This window comes from Pinus tabuliformis, chromosome 2_2 (genome assembly GCF_031772625.1).
Source record: "Pinus tabuliformis cultivar Carrire ecotype Pingquan chromosome 2_2, CPIR1, whole genome shotgun sequence".
Classification (NCBI taxonomy): domain Eukaryota; kingdom Viridiplantae; phylum Streptophyta; class Pinopsida; order Pinales; family Pinaceae; genus Pinus; species Pinus tabuliformis.
The window spans coordinates 305,198,393-305,221,394 of record NC_142300.1 but is presented as its reverse complement, the minus strand read 5'-3'; the positions used below and the strand labels follow the sequence as shown (position 1 = coordinate 305,221,394).

The window sequence follows — 23,002 nt, the reverse complement described above, 5'->3', positions numbered from 1 at the left end:
ACATACGAATAGACAATAAACCATCTGGATTCAATGCACCATAAGGGTAAACATACATGACGTGAGCATTGGTTTTTGTCTGGATTCCTACTCCGTTGGACCAAGCGGAGGGCCGAAAGCTTTGGTTCTCCCGTGAAAAAGTTAGAACCATGCGGTACGCTTAATATTAATATTAATATTAATAATCTCCAGCACAATCAAGAGAGCATCAATCAAACCAGAGAAGAAATGGGTTTAGATAGCGCAGCCGAAGCCCGTTTAGGCATCGATGCAGCCTTCATCCAATCCGTGGAGCATCGCCCAAACGCCAAACACTGCGACTTTACCCTCGTAGATCAAATTCCCCTCATAGATCTTTCCCCTCTCAACTCCACTGCTCCAGCCCACCCTTCCACATTGGACTCACTCGTCGCTCAAATACAGGCAGCTTGCAGGGACTGGGGATTCTTCCAAGTCATCAACCATGGCGTCTCCCCTGAGCTCTACCATACAATCAAATCCGAAGCAGCCAATTTCTTTTCCCTCCCCTTGCAAGAAAAAAACAAAGTGAGGAGAGACTTGGATAAGAAAATGGGCTATTACGACGCAGAGCGTACAAAAAATGTAAGGGACTGGAAAGAAGTTTTCGACTTTAAATGTCGAGGGGCAATTTCTCTTCCTGCGAGTTTCGAACTCGAGTCCGATGAGAATCGAACAGTGATAAATCAATGGCCGGAGAACCCACCTGGCCTAAGGTCCTTATTAATCCCGGAGCTGTTATGGATGGCGAGGCATCAATTCCCGGGAGGTGCAAATAGTTTAAGATTTTCACCTCGACGGATTTGATATCTCGCAGCACAATTACCTAACCGTATGTATTTGAGAAATGGCTACTAAAGTTTTAAAAGTTATTGACTAGTTTGCAATGGCTTGTGGATACAGGGAGGCCTGCGAGAAATATGCAGAGGCCATCGAGAAACTTGCTTTCAGATTGTTGGAACTCATATCTCGGAGCTTGGGGTTGCCGGGTGATTATTTCAATTCCAAGTTTGAGGAACAAACTTCGGTTGTGAGGTTGAATCATTATTCACCATGCCCCGTGCCTGAGCTGGCTCTAGGAGTGGGTCGCCACAAGGATCCGGGGGCTCTCTCTGTGCTTGCTCAGGATGACGTTGGAGGGCTGCAAGTCAAGCGAAAGGACGGAGAATGGATTGGAGTGAAGCCTATCCCCAATTCCTTTGTGATCAATATTGGGGATTGCATGCAGGTTAGCATTTTTGTTCCATCTCTCACTCAAGTACATGATCTGTTTTTCTGAATATTTAACCCTTTTTTAACATGATCTGTTTTTCTGAATGTTTAACTTTTTTTTAATAGACTTATAGTTATATTTAAATTTCAAAAATCTCTGTTAAATTTGATCAAAATCATACCAGTATCAAAATCATACCAGTACTCTAAATGTTAAATTTTATCAAAACCATACCAGTACTCTAAATCCAAATTCGAAGATCATTAAATGAATATAAGCACCCTGTATCTAACTGCATCATAAATGGGTCAATAATTTTATATAGAATGATTTAGTTTCCTGTGCAGCTACATCTGCTATCAATATATATTGTGTTATTTATTTATTACTTACATCGGCTATCAATATATATTGTGTTATTTATTTATTTATTAATTACATCCGTTATCAATATAGATTATGTTATCTATTCGGTTAATCTAAATTATCAATTAGATTTAAGCAAGTTCAAAATCTAATAAATGATATAATACAATATATATTAATTATCTATTATATCTAATAAATGGTATATACTGCATTCAATAAATAACACTTGATAAATTTTTTTCTTAACCATGTGGTGAAATGGTAACTGCCAATTTTAATTTATAGGAGACCCAAGATCAATCCTCATAAATGCCATTATAACACCAAAAATACATCCAACTACCTATAAATTAATATACTAAAATTTTATAATTTTAAAAAATATAAATAACACCGTATATATAAGTTGTCCACTACATCTATGTCCATCTTCACAGCTCCAAATGCCCATCGTCTGCTTAGTGCAGGGCCCACCCCGCAGATTAAATATATGCATGTATATTTATTAAATACGTTGCTGATTAAATATATGCATGTATATGCAGCTTTAATACGTTGCTGAGTATACAATAAGCATCCCGCTTAGTGTGTATGATATTTGATGTGTAGCATCCTGCAGTGTACATACTAGTACTACCCTATATTATATTTAAGTATGTATAATGTGTAGACGTATATATTATTATAATATATACATTTGTGTATATTTAAGTATGTATAATGTGTAGACGTATATATTATAATATATACATTTGTGTATATTTAAGTATGTATAATGTGTGGACGTATATATTATATATATTTGTGTATATTGTTGTATATATTGTAGGAATTTATATTATTATATAATATTTAATGATGTATATATTATAATGTATATTAGTGTGAAGATATGTTGACAGTTAGTTTTTGGGATAATTTATTTAGCGAGGGGTTTGTCCAGAAGTTGGGAGCATGTATTTATTATGAGGTTTTATAGAAAAAGGGTCGAATACATCAAGCAGATAAAGAAGCAATTTGTTCCATAGACTATTTTAAACGAATTTTCTTTTTTCCTAAATATTAATTTTTTAATACATTAATATAGGTTATCTTTAACTGCGTAAACGTTAAAAAAAATTTCTTTCTTTCTTTCTAAATATTAATTTTTTTTTAATATATAAATAAGTTAACAAGATTAGTTATAAAATTAATTCATTAAATAAAACAATTAAAAAAAATTGACCCAAAAATATTTAAATAAACCTGTTCAAAAAAACATGTTATATATTATATAAATCCAAAATCCAAACTATTAAATACAAGTGTGCAAAGTTCCCCTTTTAAGGATTTTAGTTTATATATATATATATATATATATAAATGAATTTCTAATAAATTTAGACTTGCCGAATAGAATTGTACATTAGCAAATAGTTCAAACTCGAAAGATCTGTTCCATCTGGAATGAGTAATTTTAGTTTGGTGGGTTGGTTTAGCTTAAGAATATTTGGAATTTGTAATTTAACCAATTTGATTCAGCTTAAAAACCTTTGGAATTTGTTTTGTTCAACTAATTTGAATTCGCTTTAAAACCCTTGGAATTTGTTTTAGTTCAACCAATTTGAATTTTATTTAACAATGTTGTGATATAATCTCAATTTTTGCTCCAAAAGAAAGAACACTATTGAGGTGAAACCTTCCTTAGTCACTTGTAACATTGTTCAATAATTGGTATGTTATTGTCTTTTTTTTATTCAAGCAAGTTATTGTTATCTTCTATTGTTCATGTAACAAAGCAAGTTATTGTTATCTTCTATTGTTCATGGTTACATGTCGTTCTTATTAATTTAGGAATTTTAAAAAAGTGCACTTTTGGAAGGCCCTCTTTAATTTTGTTATATTATAAAATTCCATGTGGTTGATTAGAGTGTGTTAATAACAATCTAATTATGTCTTTATCCATTTTGTTCAATCTTGCTCGAATTTGATCTTTAGTTGCACTGCTTAATTGGGTTGGTATGGGTCAATTCATTCACCCATTTACTTCAAGAAAATTTTAAGCAATCTTTCTTAGGGTTTTCTTCGTGTTAAAATAGAATTGACCTAAAGTGAGAGTAAGTAATGGTAATATGATATTGAGAAACATTCCTAAATTTCCCCTAGCTTTGTAGTTGTTTTAGGAATATATAAGTTTATAACTATTAAGTAAAGGTTTGGACTCAGTTCAAATCAGTGTTGCACACATCGCGATAAAATCGCGATTAAATCGTAAAATCGCGATTTTTTAAAATCGTCGATTCAAAGCGCGATTTTTATCCAAAAAATCGCCTCTTTTTTTTATAGCGATTTTTATCGAAAAACTCGCGATTTTTTCAAAAAATCGCGATTTTTTCGATAAAATCGCGATTTTTTCGCTTAAAATCGCGAGGGCGCGCGGCAGCGGGGTTTTATATGGAAAAAAAACGAATTTTTTTTTATTCATTCAGCAGTCCGCCGCGGAGGAGAAGGAGAAGAAGTGAGGGAGAGGGTTGCCGTCGGTTGTGGGAGCGAATCGAAGCGATTTTAGGAGGAATCCAAGCCAAGATCGCCAATTTGTCCATAAACCAGGTATGTAGATTAATTTTTTTTTGTTTTGGTTCTATAAAAACTTTGTTTTTCATTGTTTTTAAAGAATTTTTGGAAATTTTTCATTGATTTGGGATGGGTTATTTGTTATGACTATGAGAACCAATTTTTGATTTTTATTTTCTCATTTTCTTTAAACATTGTTTATTTTTTTTTATTTTTCATTGTTTTTTGGCATTTGGTTGGGTAACTTGGGTTTAGAAATTGGGATTTTGGAAATAATTAGCTTGTAATTTTGCAAATGCTAAATTGTAATTTGTATTTACTATTATCATTTATGTAATCCTAAATTCCTATTTCCTAATCCTTATTTTTCCATAGGTTTGCAAATTCAAAATTCAAAAACAAACATGCCAAGGAAATTGGATCCTTTCTGGGAATATGGTGACCCTAAAACTCCGAATGATAGACAAAACTTGTATTGCAAGTTGTGTGGAAAGGAAATATTCGGGGGGGTGTACAGGTTGAAGTTCCACCTTGCACAAATCCCTGGACGTGATGTGGGGCCCTGTCTAAAGACAAATGCTGAAATTATCCAAAAAGCCATGAGAGCATTGGGAGAATTAGAGCACACTAGAGACGCCAAAGAAGAACTCAAAAGGCAACTAAAAAGGTCAGTTGAAGGAAGTGGGCCAAGTGGCACAGGTTCTACTGCAGCGTCAGTCAATCCGGTAGCTGCATCATCATATTTTGTTCCTCGAACCACACCTGGTTCACAACCAACTATTGGTTCAATGCTAAAAAGAACTGAAAAAGAAAAAGCTGACAAGTTGATGACAAAATTTCTCCTCTGGAGTGATATTCCTTTCAGCATTATAAGGAATAATCCATTTTTCCAACCTACTCTTGATGATGTTGCCAGTGTTGGCCCGGGGTACAAACTCCCTTCTCTTCATGATTTCAGAGGCCGGCTTCTTCAAGATGAAAAGCGTGACTGCACCCAAAGATTGGAGGATTTTAGGGCATCATGGGCACAAACAGGATGCACTGTTATGTCAGATGGTTGGACTGACCAAAAGGGGAGAACCCTTATAAACTTCTTGGTTAGTTGTCCCTTGGGGACTATGTTTATCAAATCTGTTGATGCAACTCATCAAATGAAAGATGCAAAAACTTTATGTGATTTGCTGGATGTGTTTATTTTGGAGGTGGGTGCAGAAAATGTTGTCCAAGTCATAACGGACAATGCTGCAAATTATGTTGCTGCTGGTAGAATGCTTATGGACAGGCATCCTACTTTATTTTGGACACCTTGTGCTGCCCATTGTATTGATTTGATGTTAGAGGACATTGGGAAAATTCCCTTTGTCAAAGAGGTTGTTGACTCATCAAAAAGCATCACAAAATTTATTTACAATCACACATCTGTGCTTAGCTTGATGAGAAAATGCACCAACAACAAAGAGTTGGTGCGCCCCGCCATTACACGGTTTGCGACGAGTTTCATATCTCTTCAATCCCTCTTGAATTCTATGTGGGATTTGAAGAGAATGTTTCTTTCAGAGGAGTGGCGTGCTTCGTCAATGAGCCGCAAACCAGAAGGAGAGGCCGTCTGCAGACTAGTTTCATACCAGGAGGACTTCTGGGCGGGAGTGCAGGAGGTGTGCGCTGTTACAGAACCTTTGGTAAAGGTTCTTCGGTTGGTTGATGGTGAGAAGCCCGCAATGGGCTATTTGTATGAAGCCATGGATAGGGCCAAAGAAGCCATTCGGTCCTACTATGATGACAAGGGAGATGATGGGTTCCAGAGACAACTCCTTCTATGGAAGGTCATTGATGAGCGATGGAACAACACACTCCATCGTCCCATTCATGCTGCTGGCCTTTTCCTGAACCCTGCATTTTCTTATGCATGTGGGTTTAATTTTGATGTTGAGGTCGTGGAAGGATTATTAACCTGTGTCCAGAAGATGGTGAGAACTTTAGAAGAACGTATGGAGGTCTCTAGACAAATTGAGCAATATAAGTTGTCAGCTGGCACATTTGGCTTTGAGATGGCTGTCATTGATAGGACGGTTAAAATGCCAGGTATTTTTTAGTTTGTACTATGTAGTATGTACTTTGTAACTTTGTTTCAAATTTCATTGTTTCTTCAAATTCCATTTTTTTCTTATGTTTATTTAAAATTTTCTTTGTAATTTTGTTGTAGACGCATGGTGGAAGATGTATGGTGGCAGAGTCCCCCTTTTGCAAAATCTTGCCGTGCGGATCCTCAGCCAAACATGCAGCTCCTCGGGATGTGAGCGCAATTGGAGTGTATTTGAAAAAATACACAACAAGAAGCGCAATAGGTTAACACTTAAACATTTAAAATATTGCAAATTTCCAAATAAATTTTTGAATTCATTAAAGTTTTAAACAATATTTTTTTTATAATATTAATTATTAATTTATTATTTCATGAACTTTGTACAGGTTGGAGTCCCATAGACTTAATGACATGGTCTATGTCTACTACAATCTTCGATTGTGGGTGAAACAACTAGAGAAGACACCTGATACGGAAGCCATCTCATTGGATGGGATTGACACCACTGCTGAATGGAGGGTTGAGACCGAGAGGCCTCTCATGGATCCCACTGAGGATTGGTTAGTGCAGGATGAGGGGGAGGAGGAGGGGGAGGAGGAGGAGGAGGAGGAGCAGGAGCAGGAGCAGGAGGAGGAGGAGTTGGAGGAGCAGGAGGAGGAGGTGACACCGCCTACCCGGGCTACCCGGGCTACCACTACCACCAGTAGAGGACGTGGTCTCCGTCCACCTCAGCCTCCTGTAGCTGCTACTACTAGTTCTTCAGCTTCTAGAGCACGTCAGACTCCACTGCCATTTCCACCACCACAGGCACCAGCTTCTACATCTAGAGGGAAAGAGAAAGTTGTGCCATTTTCTCGCAAGAGGGGCAGAGGAAATCAATAGGATTAGACTTTCATTTTATTGTATATGACATTATGACATGATGAGATACATTATCATATTTTTTGTTGATATTTTGAGGCTGAGTTGGACTTGGGACTCAGGACTTACTATTCAGGACATGATTCAATGTTATGTGTGATTTTAGCGCTAGAAATGATATTGAACATCTTATATATTAGTTTTTTTATCATATTTATGTGTCAATGTATTTATTTTATGTTGTAGATGGTTTAGATATTAAAAAAATTGAAAAAAATTGAAAAAAAATGAATATTTTTGTGCCAAACGATTTTTTCCCGCTTTTTTCCGATTTTTTCCCGATTTTAACGATTTTTTCCGCTTTTTTCCCGGCGCCGATTAAATCCCGATTGCGATGTGTGCAACATTGGTTCAAACCCATGACCACACCCTTGCATCCTTCAACCATTAATCATCATATGCATGCTCAAACCCAACTCAAATTCATCTTACATGGAAAAAAATTTCCTTTGAAGAAACATCGGCCAACCCTCCTTGGCCTTACTTGAGCTAGAAGCCCCGCCCCTTGTAAACTTGGCATAAAATGATCTCATCACAACATGCATGGATCCATTAGTATGAAAGCAATTTAAGGCGATATATCTCACCACAACATTCTCTAGACCTACTATGCTTCCTTGTGATCTGTTGTGATCAAAAACAAGTTCCTCATCAATTTCTTGAAATCATTGGGGATGATGCCTCTCATCCATTATGTGTATGCCATCCTTGCCACCATTTTTATTTCCCTATTGCTACCCATTGGATATATTGCCTTGTTGTAGGCCATCAATTGTATGACCTTCTATCATTGTCCATCCCATACGCCCTCTCTCCTCCATATGCACAACTTTCCTCCCACCGTTATCTTCTTAATAATCCCTTTAAAAAAATATGGAATCTAAATTCTTCCTTTTCAATCTGAAGAAGCACACCTTCATACCAACAATCTTGAGATTTAAAAGATTACATTTTGTACATTGCAATTAGGTATCATTGCGTATACTAATTTAAGCTTTACAATGATGTGTTTGGCTAAGGAAAATAGTATAAGAGTAGATATTGAGCTTTGCTTTTGGATTGTTATAAAGAGCTCAACTAGGGATAATATGCATTTTTATACCTATGATTCAATTCCATGTGTTGAGGGAAGTATCTTGAGTTGGGCTATCTTCAAGTCCAAATGTTTTATGCACAAAATGTTTTTTAGTGTGAATAACCGCTCATAATTTAGGGGTTTAGCAAGGTTATCTCACAACTATTTTCTTATCAAAAGTTAGGACTAGGTAACAATATGTTACCCTATACGATAAAGATGAAGAGGGTGAGTGGAAACTATCATGCTACTTGTAGGGATCGATAGACATTTCTATGCTAATGAACTCTATTTATAGGAAGGGTTGCATGGCATTGGTGATTGAGCTTCTTTATCTACTTTCAAATTCAATGTCTAGCCTCTATACACTAACTAGGAGGACACATATAAGTTAGTGGATACACAACCGTATTTTGTTAATGTTGGATTCTTTTTAAGATTCAATATGTGAGGCTAATGACAAGTTGAATGTAGGTAGACTTGTAAGGTTGTGGGCTTAACAGAAATAATGTATCCACAACAACAAGAATCTTACATACACAATCTCTAGGTTTTGGAAAAGAAAATAATGAAGGTAATAGATAAACATAAATGAAATAAGACAACAACAACAAAAATTTGGTGCAAGTATTTGTGCAGAAAATAAACTTTGGATTGACATTAAGAAATAAGTATGTACAACACTAAACTTTGGATTTACATTAAGAAATAAGTATGTACAACACTGATATGAAAAATATAAGAAAACTAACAATTGTCTATATAAAATCAACAAAATCACGAACCCAGTTACATTCAAACGGAGGTGTATAAATAATAATAGTTGCTTAAGGGGATATGAAGTGTTTCACATCTTGTACGTTAATATCCCACAATATAGTGATGTAAAATTTTTGAGAAGATGAAGATATGAATAAATAATATTTGATCCATTATCGTGGTTGAACTCCCCTGGTAATAGTTTTCTGAAATTCCCATTCACATCACTCTATTATGCACACCTCAACATCAGTTGCATATTTAGGTTGTGTCATCACCTTGCAGTTGAGGTTGATGCACTCTATTAATGTTCCTGAGCTTATGAACACTTGGTGCAAGCACTGTTCTTATACAATTGAGCCTGTAAGTAGCTAATATTTACATCTATATCTTCACAAAAAATTGGAAGGAACTTTCATCATGCACAAATCCTTTAGTCAACAACTTAATGGATGTTTGATTCTTCCATGGACCCAAATCTTCCTTTGAATAATTATAAGAATAAAGGATAAGGTTTTTTTTTTCTTGGGGATATCGTCTTCTGAAAAGTATTTGGTTGGAAAATATGATGGTCAACTAACCATTTGAACCCTCCAAAAATGAATTATTTTCATAAAATTTATCCCCTTTGGATGTTAGTGATGAAGATCAACATTGAGTTATAGATATATCCTCAAGATGAAAATATGCGCATATATTGCATATATGTACAATTTCTATATATGGAATTTGCGTATATACTGTAGATGCACATACATAAAAGACGCACATATACAGAAGATATGCACATATAAGAAAGTTATGTATATACAAAAGATATGCACATATCTTCTGTATATGCACAATTTCAATATATACGCAACTTTTGTATATGATAGCAAGAATATTGTTGCAAGAATAGTAATTTCATTTAGATTTTTGATACATCCTCTACATGTTCAATGCTCATATTTGGAAGATGTTTTAGCAAATGAGGACATAAACGCCACTAGCGTAACCATTATAATATTTCCTTTATTTTGATAATGGAATTTTTTGGTTGATATTTTGTCTAGAAAATGAAAATTTTGAGTAATTTACATCTTTGTCAGTTTGTGACTTTGATTTACAAAATATGGTTTTTTTTAGTTGAGGGAAAATAATATATTTTGGGTGGGAAAGTGATGTTAGGGGTTGTTATGATCCAGGTGGATATTGGTGGTCACCTGTATATTCTGCCTATACCTCTAGTGAGTTTCATTCGTTTCCTTGGCCATAGCAGCATTTACTATTTTTAGAATTTGTTTAGGTCCTGAACTTCAGGAGTTGTTTTGACCCCCTAAACATTGTTTTTTTAGGTTTGTATTAGGCCCATAGCCATAGGAAAGGGACTATGGAAAATCCTATAGTACTCAGAGAGATATTTCAGACAAGGTATAGTACATGTCAAACAAAGACAATATGACCAAGTTACGACCCCGGGAAGTTGGCTTCCCAACTAACCCCAACGGGGCCCAAAGACTCTTGTTGTTCCATCTCCTAAGATTATGGTTTTGGTTGTTTAGGGTTTTCCATTATTGTTCAATAATAACAAGGCCCTTGAGCCTAATTATAACATAGCTCAAAGGAATGTAGCTGCAACATCTCTTCTCAGAGATAGGCTACCATCGTCTGAGCTAGTTTACTTCAATTTCGTATGTAATCATATTTCAGTTATTTGATATTAATGAAATGAAGTTTTATTTCTGATACATGTCAATGTTTATGTTTGTCTCTGTATTTTTTTGTGTCTGTGTATAAGTCTGGATCAGTGGTATTAGAGCGGTTTTCTCTTTCTCTATTTTTCTTTGCATGTTCCCAACGAGCTCAGGGTATAAGGAGTTAGGGCTCAAATTGGTTGAACCTTTGCCAGACCAGCCTTGCAAACCCCGACGGCCTCCCATGGCAGAAGAAAAGAAAGATGAGGGAGCGGGAGATCCTTTCAAAATATTGCTTGATGAAGCCCTCGAGCGACAGAGGAACGCGATGATGGATAACTTTTGCCCAGATCCTTCAACGACTACCCACAAGCGACACATAGTCATCCAACAGTCAATCTGGAGGTGGAACTCCTTTTAGGGTAGAATTCAAGTCCTCAAAGCCACCCCCCATGTCAACAATTGGTGGGAAACCTACTCTGAATAGAAGGACGGCAGGAAACCCTCACTGTTTTCAGCTACATCCACTTGGAATTCTTTCCAAGATGCCATCAAGGAACAATATTACCCTTTCAGGAGCTATGAAGATAAATACATAAAGTGGACCACGTTGTGACAAGGAAGAGTCCAAGATTTGTCAGAGTTCACAAATATTTTTCATAACCTTCGCACAAAGTTGGGTACCAAGGATTCTGAGTGGAATTTGGTACTCAAGTACCATAACTATCTACACAAGTACATCCAGGACGAGATGGAGTTCTTGGACATCTCCTTGACTGGTGCTTCCTATCGATATGATGTTAAGATTGAGAAGAAATTTAAACAGAGGAAGCGAGACTTTGGTTCTGTGAATCCAAATTAAGGGAAAGGCACCACCAAACTGCAAAAAAAAGGACAAAGCCAAGGCAGGGAGACCTAGGACAACTTGCTCCTTGTAAACTTGGCTTAAAATGATCTCATCACAACATCCATGGATCCATTAGTATGAAAGCAATTTAAGGCGATATATCTCACCATAACATTCTCTAGCCTTGCAATGCTTCCTTGTGATCTACCGTTATTAAAAGCAAGTTCCTCATCAATTTCTTGAAGTCATTGGGGAAGATGCTTCTCCTCATCCATGATCTGTATGTGATACTTGCCACCATTTTTATTTCCCTATTGCTACCCATTGGCTATATTGCCTTGTTGTAGGCCATTAGTTGTATGACATTCTATCATTGTCCACCTCATACACCCTCTCTCCTCCATATGCACATACTCTCCTCCTACCATTATCTTCTTAATAATCCCTTTAAAAAATTATGGAATCTAAATTCTTCCTTTTCAATCTAAAGAAGCAAACATTCATTCTTGCAATCTTGAGATTTAAAGGATTACATTTTTGTACATTGCAATTAGGTATCATTGCATATACTAAGTTAGGCTTTACAATGATGTGTTTGACTAAGGAAAATAGTATAAGAGTATATATTGAGGTTTTCTTTTGGATTGTTATAAAGAGCTCAATCAAATATAATATCCAATTTTATACCTATGATTCAATGCCATGTGTTTAAGGAAGTCTCTTGAGTTGGGCTATCTTCAAATCCAAATGTTTTATGCACTAAATGTTTTTTAGTGTGTAACCCCTCATAATTTAGGAGTTTAGAAAATTTATCTCACAACTATTTTCTGATAAAAAGTTAGGTCTAGGTAACAATATGTTATCCCTATACGATAAAGAGGAAGAGGGTGAATGGAAACCATCATGCTCCTTGTAGGGATCTATAGACATTGACATGCTAATGAAATCTAGTTATAGGAAGGGTTGCATGGTCTTGGTGATTGAGCTTCTTTTTCTACTTTCAAATTCAAAGTCATGCAACTAGGACACATATAACTTAGTGGCTACACAACCCTATTTTGTTAATGTTGGATTATTTTTAAGATTCAATATGTGAGGCTAATGACAAGTTGAATGTAGGTAGACTTGTAAGGTGGTGGGCTTAGAAAAAATAATGTATCCACAACAACAAGAATCTTACATACACAATCTATAGGTTATGGAAAGGAAAGTAATGAAGGTAATAAACAAACATAAATGAAATAAGACAACAAAAACAAAATTTGTTGCAAGTATTTTTCCAGAAAATAAACTTTGGATTTCCATTAAGAAATAAGTATGTACAACAATGATATGAACAATATAAGGCAACTAACCATTTTTTATCTAAAATCACCAAAACTACCAACCCAATTACATTCAACCAGAGGTGTATAAATAATAATAGTTGCTTAAGGGGATATGAAGTGTTTCACATCTTGTATGTTCACATCCCACAATATAGTGATGTACAAATTTTGAGAAGATAGAGATATGAATAAATAAGATGTGATCTATTATCGTGGTTGAACTTCCTTGTAATAGTTTTATGAAATTCCCATTCACATCACTCTATTGTGCACACCTCAACATAAATTGCATCTTTAGGTTGTGTCATCACCTTGCAGTTGAGGTTGATGCACTCTATTAATGTTCCTGAGCTTATGAACACTTGGTGCAAGCATTATTCTTATTTAATTGAGCTTGTATGTAGCTAATATTTACATCCATATCTTCACAAAAAATTGGAAGGAACTTTCATCATGCACAAATCCTTTAGTCAACCACTGTTTGATTCTTCCACGAACCCAAATATTCCTTTGAATAGTTATAAGAATAAAGGATAATATTTTTTTTTCTTGGGGATATCGTCTTTTGAAAAGTATTTGGTTGGAAAATATAATGGTCAACTAACCATTTGAACCCTCCAAAAATGAATTCCTTTCAGAAAATTTATCCCCTTTGGATGTTAGTGATGAATATCAACATTGAGTTATAAATATAGACTCAAGATGATTAGCAAGAGAAATTGTTGCAAGAATATAATTTCATTTAGATTTTTGATACATCCTCTACATGTTCAATGCTCATTGTTGGAGGATGTTTTAGTAAATGAGGAAATAAACACACTACCGTAACCATTCTAATATTTCCTCTATTATTATAATGGAATTGTTTGGTCGATATTTTGTCTAGAAAATGAAAATTTTGAGTAATTTACATCTTTGTAAGTTTGTGACTTTGATTTACAAAATATGTTTTTTTTACTTGAGGGAAAATAATTTATTTTGGGTGGGAAAGTGATGTTAGGGGTTGTTATGATCCAGGTGGATATTGGTGGCCACCCGCCTATTTTGCCTATACCTCCAGCGAGTTTTATTCGTTTCCTTGGCTATAGCAACATTTACTATTTTTAGTTGTTTAGGTCCTGAACTTTAGGAGTTGTTTTGACCCCCTAAACGGTGTTTCTTTTAGGTATGTATTAAGCCCATAGCCATAGGAAAGGGACTATGGAAAATACTATAGTACTCAGAGAGTTATTTCAGAGAAGGTGTTGTACGCGCCAAACAAAGACAATATGACCAAGTTACAACCCCGGGATGTTAGCTACCCAACTAACCCCAATAGGGCCCACAGAATCTTGGCGTTCCATCTCCTACGATTTGGGTTTTGGTTGTTTAGGGTTTTCTGTTATTGTTCAATAATAAAAAGGCTCTTGTGCCTTACTGTAACATATTTCAGAAGTTCAGAGGCATGTAGTTGCAACATCTCTTCTCAGAGATAACCTACCATCACCCGAGCTAGTTTACTTCCATTTTGTATGTAAGCATATTTCATTTCTTTGATATTAATGAAATGAAGTTTTATTTCTGATACATCTCGATGTTTATTTTTTTTATATATATTTTGTTGTGTTCATTTATAAGTCCATATTAGTGGTTTTAGAGTGGTTTTCTCTTTCTCTATTTTTCTTTGCATGTTGCTAACGAGGTCAGGGTATAAGGAGTTATGGCTCAAACTGGTTGAACCTTTACAATACCAGCCTTGCAAACCCTGACGACCTCCCATGGAAGAATAAAAGAAAGATGAGGGAGCAGGGGATCCTTTCAAAATATTTTTCGAGGAAGCCCTCGAGTGACAGAGGAATGCGATGATAGATAACTTTGCCCAGATCCTTCGGTGGCTACGCACAAGCAACGCATCTTCATCCAAAAGTCAATCTGGAGGTGTCACTCCTTTTAAGGTACAAGTCAAATTTGATATTCCTATATTTGAAGTCCAGATAGATGCAGATGTGGTAGATATATGGTTAAATCTATTGGAAGGATATTTTCTACAATGTTGCACGAAGCGTGGACGAAGCGGAAGCGTTTTTTGGAAGCAGGGACGCGGAAGTGTCATTTTCCAAAAATCTAGGAAGCGAAGCGTTCGCGGAAGCGTCTGCTATATATATATATATATTTATATTTTTTTGCATTTATACTCAAAACAAACATCCCAAATAGAAAATTAATTGTAGAAAACATGAAAACATGCATATTTTTTGCATAAATCAAGATAGATATAACATCCATTGTACATTAATGATTAATTATATGTACATCAACCATCTAGAATCTAGATTCTTCTCCTCTTGTCTAGCCTTTGCCTCTACCTCGATTGTCTAGGGATATTAGTCAACATTGCCCAATTTTGATCAAACTACCTAATTCAAGACTTAAAATATGGTAGAAAAAGCTTAACATGCTTGATCGATGATTTTGACTTGATTGAAAGGTAATTTTTTGCTAAGGGCGTGCCACGTGACAAAGGAGTTCAACAATTAACACCACCAACACTAGGGTACATATAGGGCTTGGTGTTCTTGATTAAATGCTAATCGCATACCTTCATACTTGATATAATCTAATGAAATGCCACAATCCCATTGATCCTGAATTCCTGAAAACTGTTAAGTCTGCTGAATTTTGAATAGGATATGAAATTCTATTTTCTCCATATGAAGTCCAATGAGGCTGGAACCACTCTCAAACATCCTGAGTCATTTCATGGTAATGTTAAAAATTTAAGTAAAAGGATGAAAATGAAAAATAAAGGAGAATGTCACTTTTACTTTAAGAATTTAACATTACGATGAGGGAGCATCTGCTATATTTATATTTTTTTTTGCCTTCATTCGTCACCCTAACCCAAGGTGGACCCACCCCCAACAAGCAAACTCACCTAAAATAAAAAAAAAAAAATGAAAAAAAAAGATTTTCTAAACGCTTTTCCGGAAGCGTATGGGAAGCGTACGCTTCCTCCTTCGAAGCGCCACACTTCCGACACTTGAAGCGCCATACAAAGCGCGCTTTGGAAGCGGCGCTTCCGTACCATGCTTTCGAATTTCTAGGAAGCGGCAAAAAATTCGGAAGCGGCGCTTCCGTACGGGACGCGCTTCGGGGCTTGGAACCGTGGGGTGGGGCGCTTCATGCAACATTGATTTTCTAGTTCATGACTTTTCTAATTGAGAAAACATTACTTTTAAGTTTTGCACTTCTCAAAGTTTCCCCCCATGTCATGGACTGGTGGGAAACCTACCGTGAACAAAAGGACGAGGGAGCCCTCACTATTTTCATCCACACCCACTTGGAATTCTTTCCAAGATGCCATCAAGGAACAATATTACCCTGTCTGCAGCTATGAAGATAAATACATAAAGTGGACCACGTTGTGGTAGGGAAGGGACCAAGATGTGTCAGAGTTCACAAATATTTTTCATAAACTTCACATAAAGTTGGGTATCAATGATTCTGAGCGGAATTTGGTACTCAAGTACTACAATTTCTTACACAAGTACTTCAAGAATGAGTTGGAGTTCTTGGACATCTCCTTGATTAGTGCTTCCTATTGATATACTGTTAAGATTGAGCAAAAATTTAAACTGAGGAAGCAAGACTTTGGATCTGCGAATCCAAAGCAAGGGAAAGGTGCCCCCAAACTGCGGAACAAAAGAAAAAGCCAAGGCATGGAAACCAAGGACAACCTTGTGAAGCTGCAAGCGAAGAAAAACACCACAAAGATAAAGAAGGACACAAGGAAATGGTGTGAGTTCCATAAGAGGCCCACTCCAAACACAAGTGAGTGTTGAGTCAAGCCGTGATTGGTGGCTGAGCTAAAAGCCTCCAAATTAGATGCATCTTCTGACTTTGAGTTAGAACCCAGCAAGGGAATGACAAAGGGAAGAATATTATTGATGCGGAGCCCGGTGCCACCATTTCCACCACCAAGATCCAAAAGATTGAGCTCGAAGTTCTAGAGGAGGGGGAGCGACTCTTCCACTAACAGAGATGTAGGTGAAGGGTTCTCCATTGCAGTTCATTTTTAACAATAGAAGCCAAAAGAACCTCATTTTAGCAGAGGTCATGAAGTGGTTGGGCCTACCCACCACACCACACGCACAATTGCACACCATCCGGTGGCTTCACCAAAGATGAGATCTTTGCGTCAGCCAGTAGTGTCGCCTTTTTCTACACCATCAAGCCCTTCACAACTGAGGTACTACTTTGTGATGTTTATCCTCTTGAATTTTTTGATGTATTATTAGGCCAACCATACTTGTGGAAGCGTCATACTATGTATGAGTCTAGGCCTCGCACTGTTATTATTTATTTGAGAAATAAGTTGTGCATGATACCAGAGGTAGCACCACCTACACAATCTCTTTGATCTTTGTGAAGCAATGTAGTTAGATCATTTCCTAGACCGGGAAATTTGTATTCCTTATGGTTCGCCCCCAGGGAAAGAAGAAGACTATGGAAACATTAACGACCTCCATACAAGGCTCCTCTTCATAACAAAAACAAATGGACAAGGTCATGGAGGAGTATAGGGACATCTTTACCTCACCTACAAGGGTACCCCTACACTATCACGTCAAGCACTCCATCGATATGACCTTGGGTGTGCGCTACCCAACGGGCCGATCTAGCGATGCTCTATTATGAAGAATGATGAAATCAAGATGCAGATTCAGGAGCTATTACAGAAAGGGCACATTAGGCCAAGTTCATCACCCTGTGGGAGCCTGTTCGTGTTGGTACAGAAAAAGGGGGGGACCTGGAGACTCTTTATCAACTATCGGGCGTTGTATAATATCACTGTCCAGAATAGGTATCCAATCCCATGGATTGATGACTTTATAGACCATCTTAAGGAGGGGGAATATTTTAGCAAGATTGACTTGAAGTCCAGTTATCACTAGGTACCGATCGAACCCTCCAACGTGTGGAAGATTTCCTTCAAATCTAAGGAAGGCCTTTTCGAATGGCTGGCCGTGCCTTTTGGGTCGATGAATGCCCCCAAAACCTTCATGAGGCTAATGGATGACCTCTTGCGACCCTTCACCAGATCATTCATGGTAGTGTATTTGGACGACATCTTGATCTTTAGCCGGAGTTGGTAAGAGTAGCTCCACCATATTTGATAGGTCCTCAAAACCCTGTGATACCATAAATTGTGTGCCAATTTGGAGAAATGCAATTTTGGTATGACCCAGGTTCAATATTTGGGTAGATCATTAATGAGCGAGGTGTGCATGTGGACCCAACCAAGATAAAAGTTATTTAGGATTGGCCAACCCTGACTACTTTAAAAAAGCTCTACAAATTTCCGGGTCTTGCCAATTTCTACCAAAAATCCAAGTGTGCCACTCTCCAAGAGTGCTCCTGGAAAACTATAAGTGTCTAAGAGTATGAGAGAGAATAATGAGAGAGCCCCAAAATTGAACTGACAAAAGTTCGTGTACTGATCCTTATAAGCCTTTTTATGAATGAGGCCTCTATTTTCTTCATTTTCCATTATTTCCCTCCTCACATGCAACGTGTGACCTTTCACCTCCCTTTTCTCCTAATTTCCATTATTTTCATAAATAAATGTGCCAAAAATGCCATTTTTCCTTTCCAATGCCTTAGCCATTAATAACCAAATGAGCAACCACACTAGGATGTCTTGCCCAACATTCAACTTGGAATAAGTGTCCCATCAACTGTGGTTATTATTTTTCCTTTATTAACTTTTATTACATGGAATTTTCACTAGGGTTGTTACAATCCACTAGTTATCATTAATGACTCAAAACTTACAAGGACACCTAACAAATGAGCCTTCCTACACGTGAAATGAGAAAATTACAAAACATGTTTGAGAAACCTGTAGTATGACTATGTCCATAGGACTATACAATTTGTATCAAATGTCTGTACAATTGTATGGATTCATATGACCTGTCCACACAACTATATTGGTAGATATGCAACTTGCAATCATTACTTAGTTGCTCTTTTCACTGTTGCATTGTTCTCTCCTTTCCTCAACCTTTTTCCTCACCTCCAGAGAAAATTGTCTACATGAATAATTAGAGTGTCTTTTCCATCTACATTGACTTGTCATTAGAGTTTTAGCAAAGAATATATTTTTAATATTCCTCAGAGTCTAGTACAATATTAGACTCAACTCCAAAAAATAAGACTTTCACTCTTTTTACTAAAGTAAATTACAAAATATAATTATTTATTAAAAAAAATCTTAAACTGCACTAAGTGTATGAGAAAATTCCCATTCAAGCTATGATTGCAAATAGTTCTTTCATTTAAAAGAGAGAGAATGCATAAAATGATTTCGAAGTCTATAACTTGTAATGTTCCAAAGAAACTTGTATTTATGTCATTGCTAAGAAATAAAAATTGAACAGAGTCATTTAATGCTAGAGTTTTTTCTTTCAGTTTTCTTTGAGATAATCCATGTTGTTTATGGTTTTTAATTGCTATATGATCACTGTGATTTCATGTTTGCTTGTTTTTTTTGGTGTATTATTGTGTGAATTCTATTTAACAATTTTTTTGTATGTGGCACATGGTCCTTTCTCCAATACACTTTGATGGCTACAACAATGGAATACTCAAAGGCCATACATCACAAAGCCAAAGGAGATCCACTCTTGAGCAGAAGTGTTGTTGGTCATTGTTTCCATTTTTCACTTTAGTTTTTCTTTGCCTTATTGCAAATTTTTGGTCATTGAGTAAGCTATAGTTGATTTAATAGTTAATACACAATATACTTCTCATGAGTTTGCTCAATTGTTAATTAATAGCAGCACATAGGCTATTATACACCCAATTGACACATGCAACACTAAAATCTATTTGCTAGAATCCTGTGCTCTTAGCTGACACACTAATTTCTTTGTGTTTGAATTGTTGGGTGGAATGAATAGCCAAATTGTCCATTGGCGTGGTCGTTGGCATAGGGAAGATCATAGTGTGTCATCAGCTACAAATAAATTTGCATTATCCCTTTGTAGAGAGCTAGAAATTTTCTTACAATAATCATGGACATTGTTTCGATAACATAGCCCACGTACAATTAAGTAATTTTCCCTACGACCATACAAGTAATAAATTACTTATAACTATCTTTGTATAGGAAAAAAGTTATATGAAAGTAATCAATTACTTATAACTATCTTTGTATAGGCAAAAAGTTATAAATTTATATGTTTGGTGTTTCATGTATATGTGATAGCACTGACAATAATTAGTTGTGGCATCTTTCTTTTACTTAATTTCAATTTTGAATGGGTAGAAATATATAATATTTTTAGATATTTAAATTAGGTTGTATTGTTGTCGTAACATAATTTTCAAGTGAACTTTCTCCATTGTTGCACATTGGTCTTGCTTTATATAGCAAGTAGACAAGCCTTGAATAGTTCAGTGAACCTAGCAACATCCTGACGAAGGATTGTCTCCAGTTATCCTGGCAGGGCATGTTTCATCCTTTTGAATTACTCTGAGTTGCTGATAGGGCATGTTTCTTCTTTTTGAACCATAAGGGCCCAGGAGTACAACAGTCGCTTTGATACCAAGTTATAAAGTAGTGTTCTAAGTTCCTTGATAAACAAATTCCTTCATATCCATGAGAGATGGTAGTTGCTGCCATTTTTTCCTTTTAAAGGATCGTTCTTTATGTTTCATATAACTGTAGCAGTGACAAGGACGCTGCCTTGTTTGGAACAAGCAGAATTTCTCACCGATGATACATTGACAAAGATTTTTTTACCTCAAAGACGTCCTCTTACAGGCATGGCTATCTTCTTATTCTTTTTGTTTGGAAAACAGAATGACTGACTGCTGTGGGAAGAATCCCACCCACACCAGCGCCTGCAGTGGTACTGCCTCTTAAGAAAGTGTAAAGCATGAGCAAGGCAAACTCTTGGAAAATCAGAAACCTTGGATGATTGGAAATTCATAACCATATTCTGGAGAATCCTATGACTGAAAGTATGCTATGATTGGATGGGTTTGTGGAGTAGTATAAATTGCAGCAAAATTTTCTTACTCTTTCCCAATACAAATTCATGATATGCAGCATAGTCCTCGGGATATCTCCAATCTGAAATGTTCAAAGCCATGTATGATGTAACTGTCCAGCATAACAGAACTGCCATTTCCAAGGACCAAAACAAGAAATTTCGTTCTTAATTGAAATAGATTGCACAATTTAAATAATCAGTTGTCTATGTTAATGAAATGATGATGTTTTTCTTTATTTACAAGTGAAACCAGAAGAAACAAGCTTCAACAAAATGTTTTGTGCAAGATATATTTGGCTAAGTACATGCATTAGTTTGGAAGTAAAAGATATTGGTCTATGAGTGAATGGCCATATATAGCTTACATTCATTCTGTCAGTGCTGCCTTAGAAGTAACTTGTTTTGTTTTAAGCACCCTACAGTTTTCATAGAAACAAGCCTTTTTTGGGGATTTTGTGTTGTGCAGGTTTGGAGCAATGACAAATTCATATATAGCTTACATTCATTCTGTCAGCGTTGCGTTAGAAGTATCTTATTTTGTTTTAAGCACCCTACATTTTTCATAGAAATAAGCCTTTTTGGGGATTTTGTGTTGTGCAGGTTTGGAGCAATGACAAATATGCAAGTGTAGAACATAGGGTGGTGGTGAATGACAAGAAGGAAAGGTTTTCTATCCCATTCTTTTTAAATCCTTCGCATTATGTGATGGTGGGACCTGTACCTGATTTAGTCAATGAGAAAAATCCACCCAAATATAGAGAATACTGTTGGGGGGAGTTCATCGAGAGCAGAGGCCACAGCAATTTCAAGAATTTGGGCACTGAGAATCTTCAAATCCATCACTTTTATATTTCCGAAAATTCCTCTGAATGAGATCGTTATCTTACTATGTTTAGTATTTTTAAGCTTTTGTATTTAACCCCCTATAATTGGTTGTTCGTACCACTTTCTGTAATTTTGGTAACCTCTTATAGTTTGCATCATTCATCGGTTAAAATACTGTTGTACATGGAATTCACTGTTTGTTTTTCTTCATGAACTAATACATAATAGTCCCATTTGCCACATTAATGATGACGTGGGCAGTTTATGGTAAATATTTCTGGCAGCTTGTTGAAATCCATTTCTTGATGGACATGAATTTTAGCGAAGTAGAAATAGATCACATTTTTAACTATTTGTTTGGAAAATAATTTTCAGATAAGTGGTACCAATCCTGGGGTGTGGGTATTGGCTCTGACATGTTCTAAAAAAGACCAAACTTGAAAATTTTCATTCCTTTTATCGTCCATTTTCTTGAAAGCTTTTTTCATTAAAACCTTGAAAGTTGAAAATTGTATTAATGCCTTCTCAAGAGCAACATAGGTCAAAGGAACTGCTGTCTACAACCAGCAAAAGTAGCCCAGCAAAACAGGGGATTGCAAAAGACAGCCCACTAAAATGAGTGAAAATGAAAGGAGAATTGAGTATAAGAATAACCGGAAATGAATTGACATAACTATATTTCAAGAAAGAAAACTCTGTAAAGTGAAGGACAGCCTGTCAAGAAACATATCATGGATTGAGTTGTAGCTGCCATGGGAGGAGGGATGAAGTTGGCTCTGCTCATCATCTGAGTGAATGGTGTAGATGTCAGCACTGAGTGCCTAACGAATAATGTCCTCTAGAGAGTGGTCTGGACTAATAGGTCCCTGAGGAGTAATCTTGGGTGGCATTGAAGGCTCCTGATAGTGACAAAGAAGTCCTAATGGAAGGAAATAAACCAGTAGAGCATCTTTGAGCAGCTTCACTTTCCAACATTTTTCATTGTCAAATGTTCATCACTGGTAAAACTTTATGATTTGTCACATTTTCCTTTTCAGATCTAACTGCATGTTAGAAAGACATCAAAGAGACATTCACAATGAAGGAAGATGTTGTGTACCAAAGCTTGATCTCTGATTGAAAAACTCCCATTTTTCTTTTCTGATTAACCAAAATTTGTACTCTACTCTCTAGTCCAATTGACCTATCCCTTGGTTGTTTGTGGACATTCATAAAATTATATTATTATCTGATTCGAAGTAGGCAAAGATGGATGTCATTGGAACTCTGAGTTGCATAGCCCGTGAAAGATAG

General features: G+C 36.3%; 2 protein-coding genes across 2 annotated transcripts; both read left to right on the top strand.

The window, feature by feature from the left end:
• The first annotated feature begins 95 nt into the window (after positions 1-95).
• On the top strand, positions 96-21,981 carry LOC149192508 (protein DMR6-LIKE OXYGENASE 1-like). Its single transcript, XM_089404629.1, has 3 exons — positions 96-734; positions 922-1,246; positions 21,485-21,981. The coding sequence occupies exons 1-3, from the start codon at positions 229-231 to the stop codon at positions 21,755-21,757; spliced, it is 1,104 nt and encodes a 367-aa protein (XP_089260755.1). The 5' UTR covers positions 96-228; the 3' UTR covers positions 21,758-21,981.
• LOC149192509 (uncharacterized) lies at positions 6,151-7,291 on the top strand. Its single transcript, XM_089404630.1, has 2 exons — positions 6,151-6,498; positions 6,623-7,291. The coding sequence occupies exons 1-2, from the start codon at positions 6,371-6,373 to the stop codon at positions 7,116-7,118; spliced, it is 624 nt and encodes a 207-aa protein (XP_089260756.1). The 5' UTR covers positions 6,151-6,370; the 3' UTR covers positions 7,119-7,291.
• Positions 21,982-23,002: the final 1,021 nt, after the last annotated feature.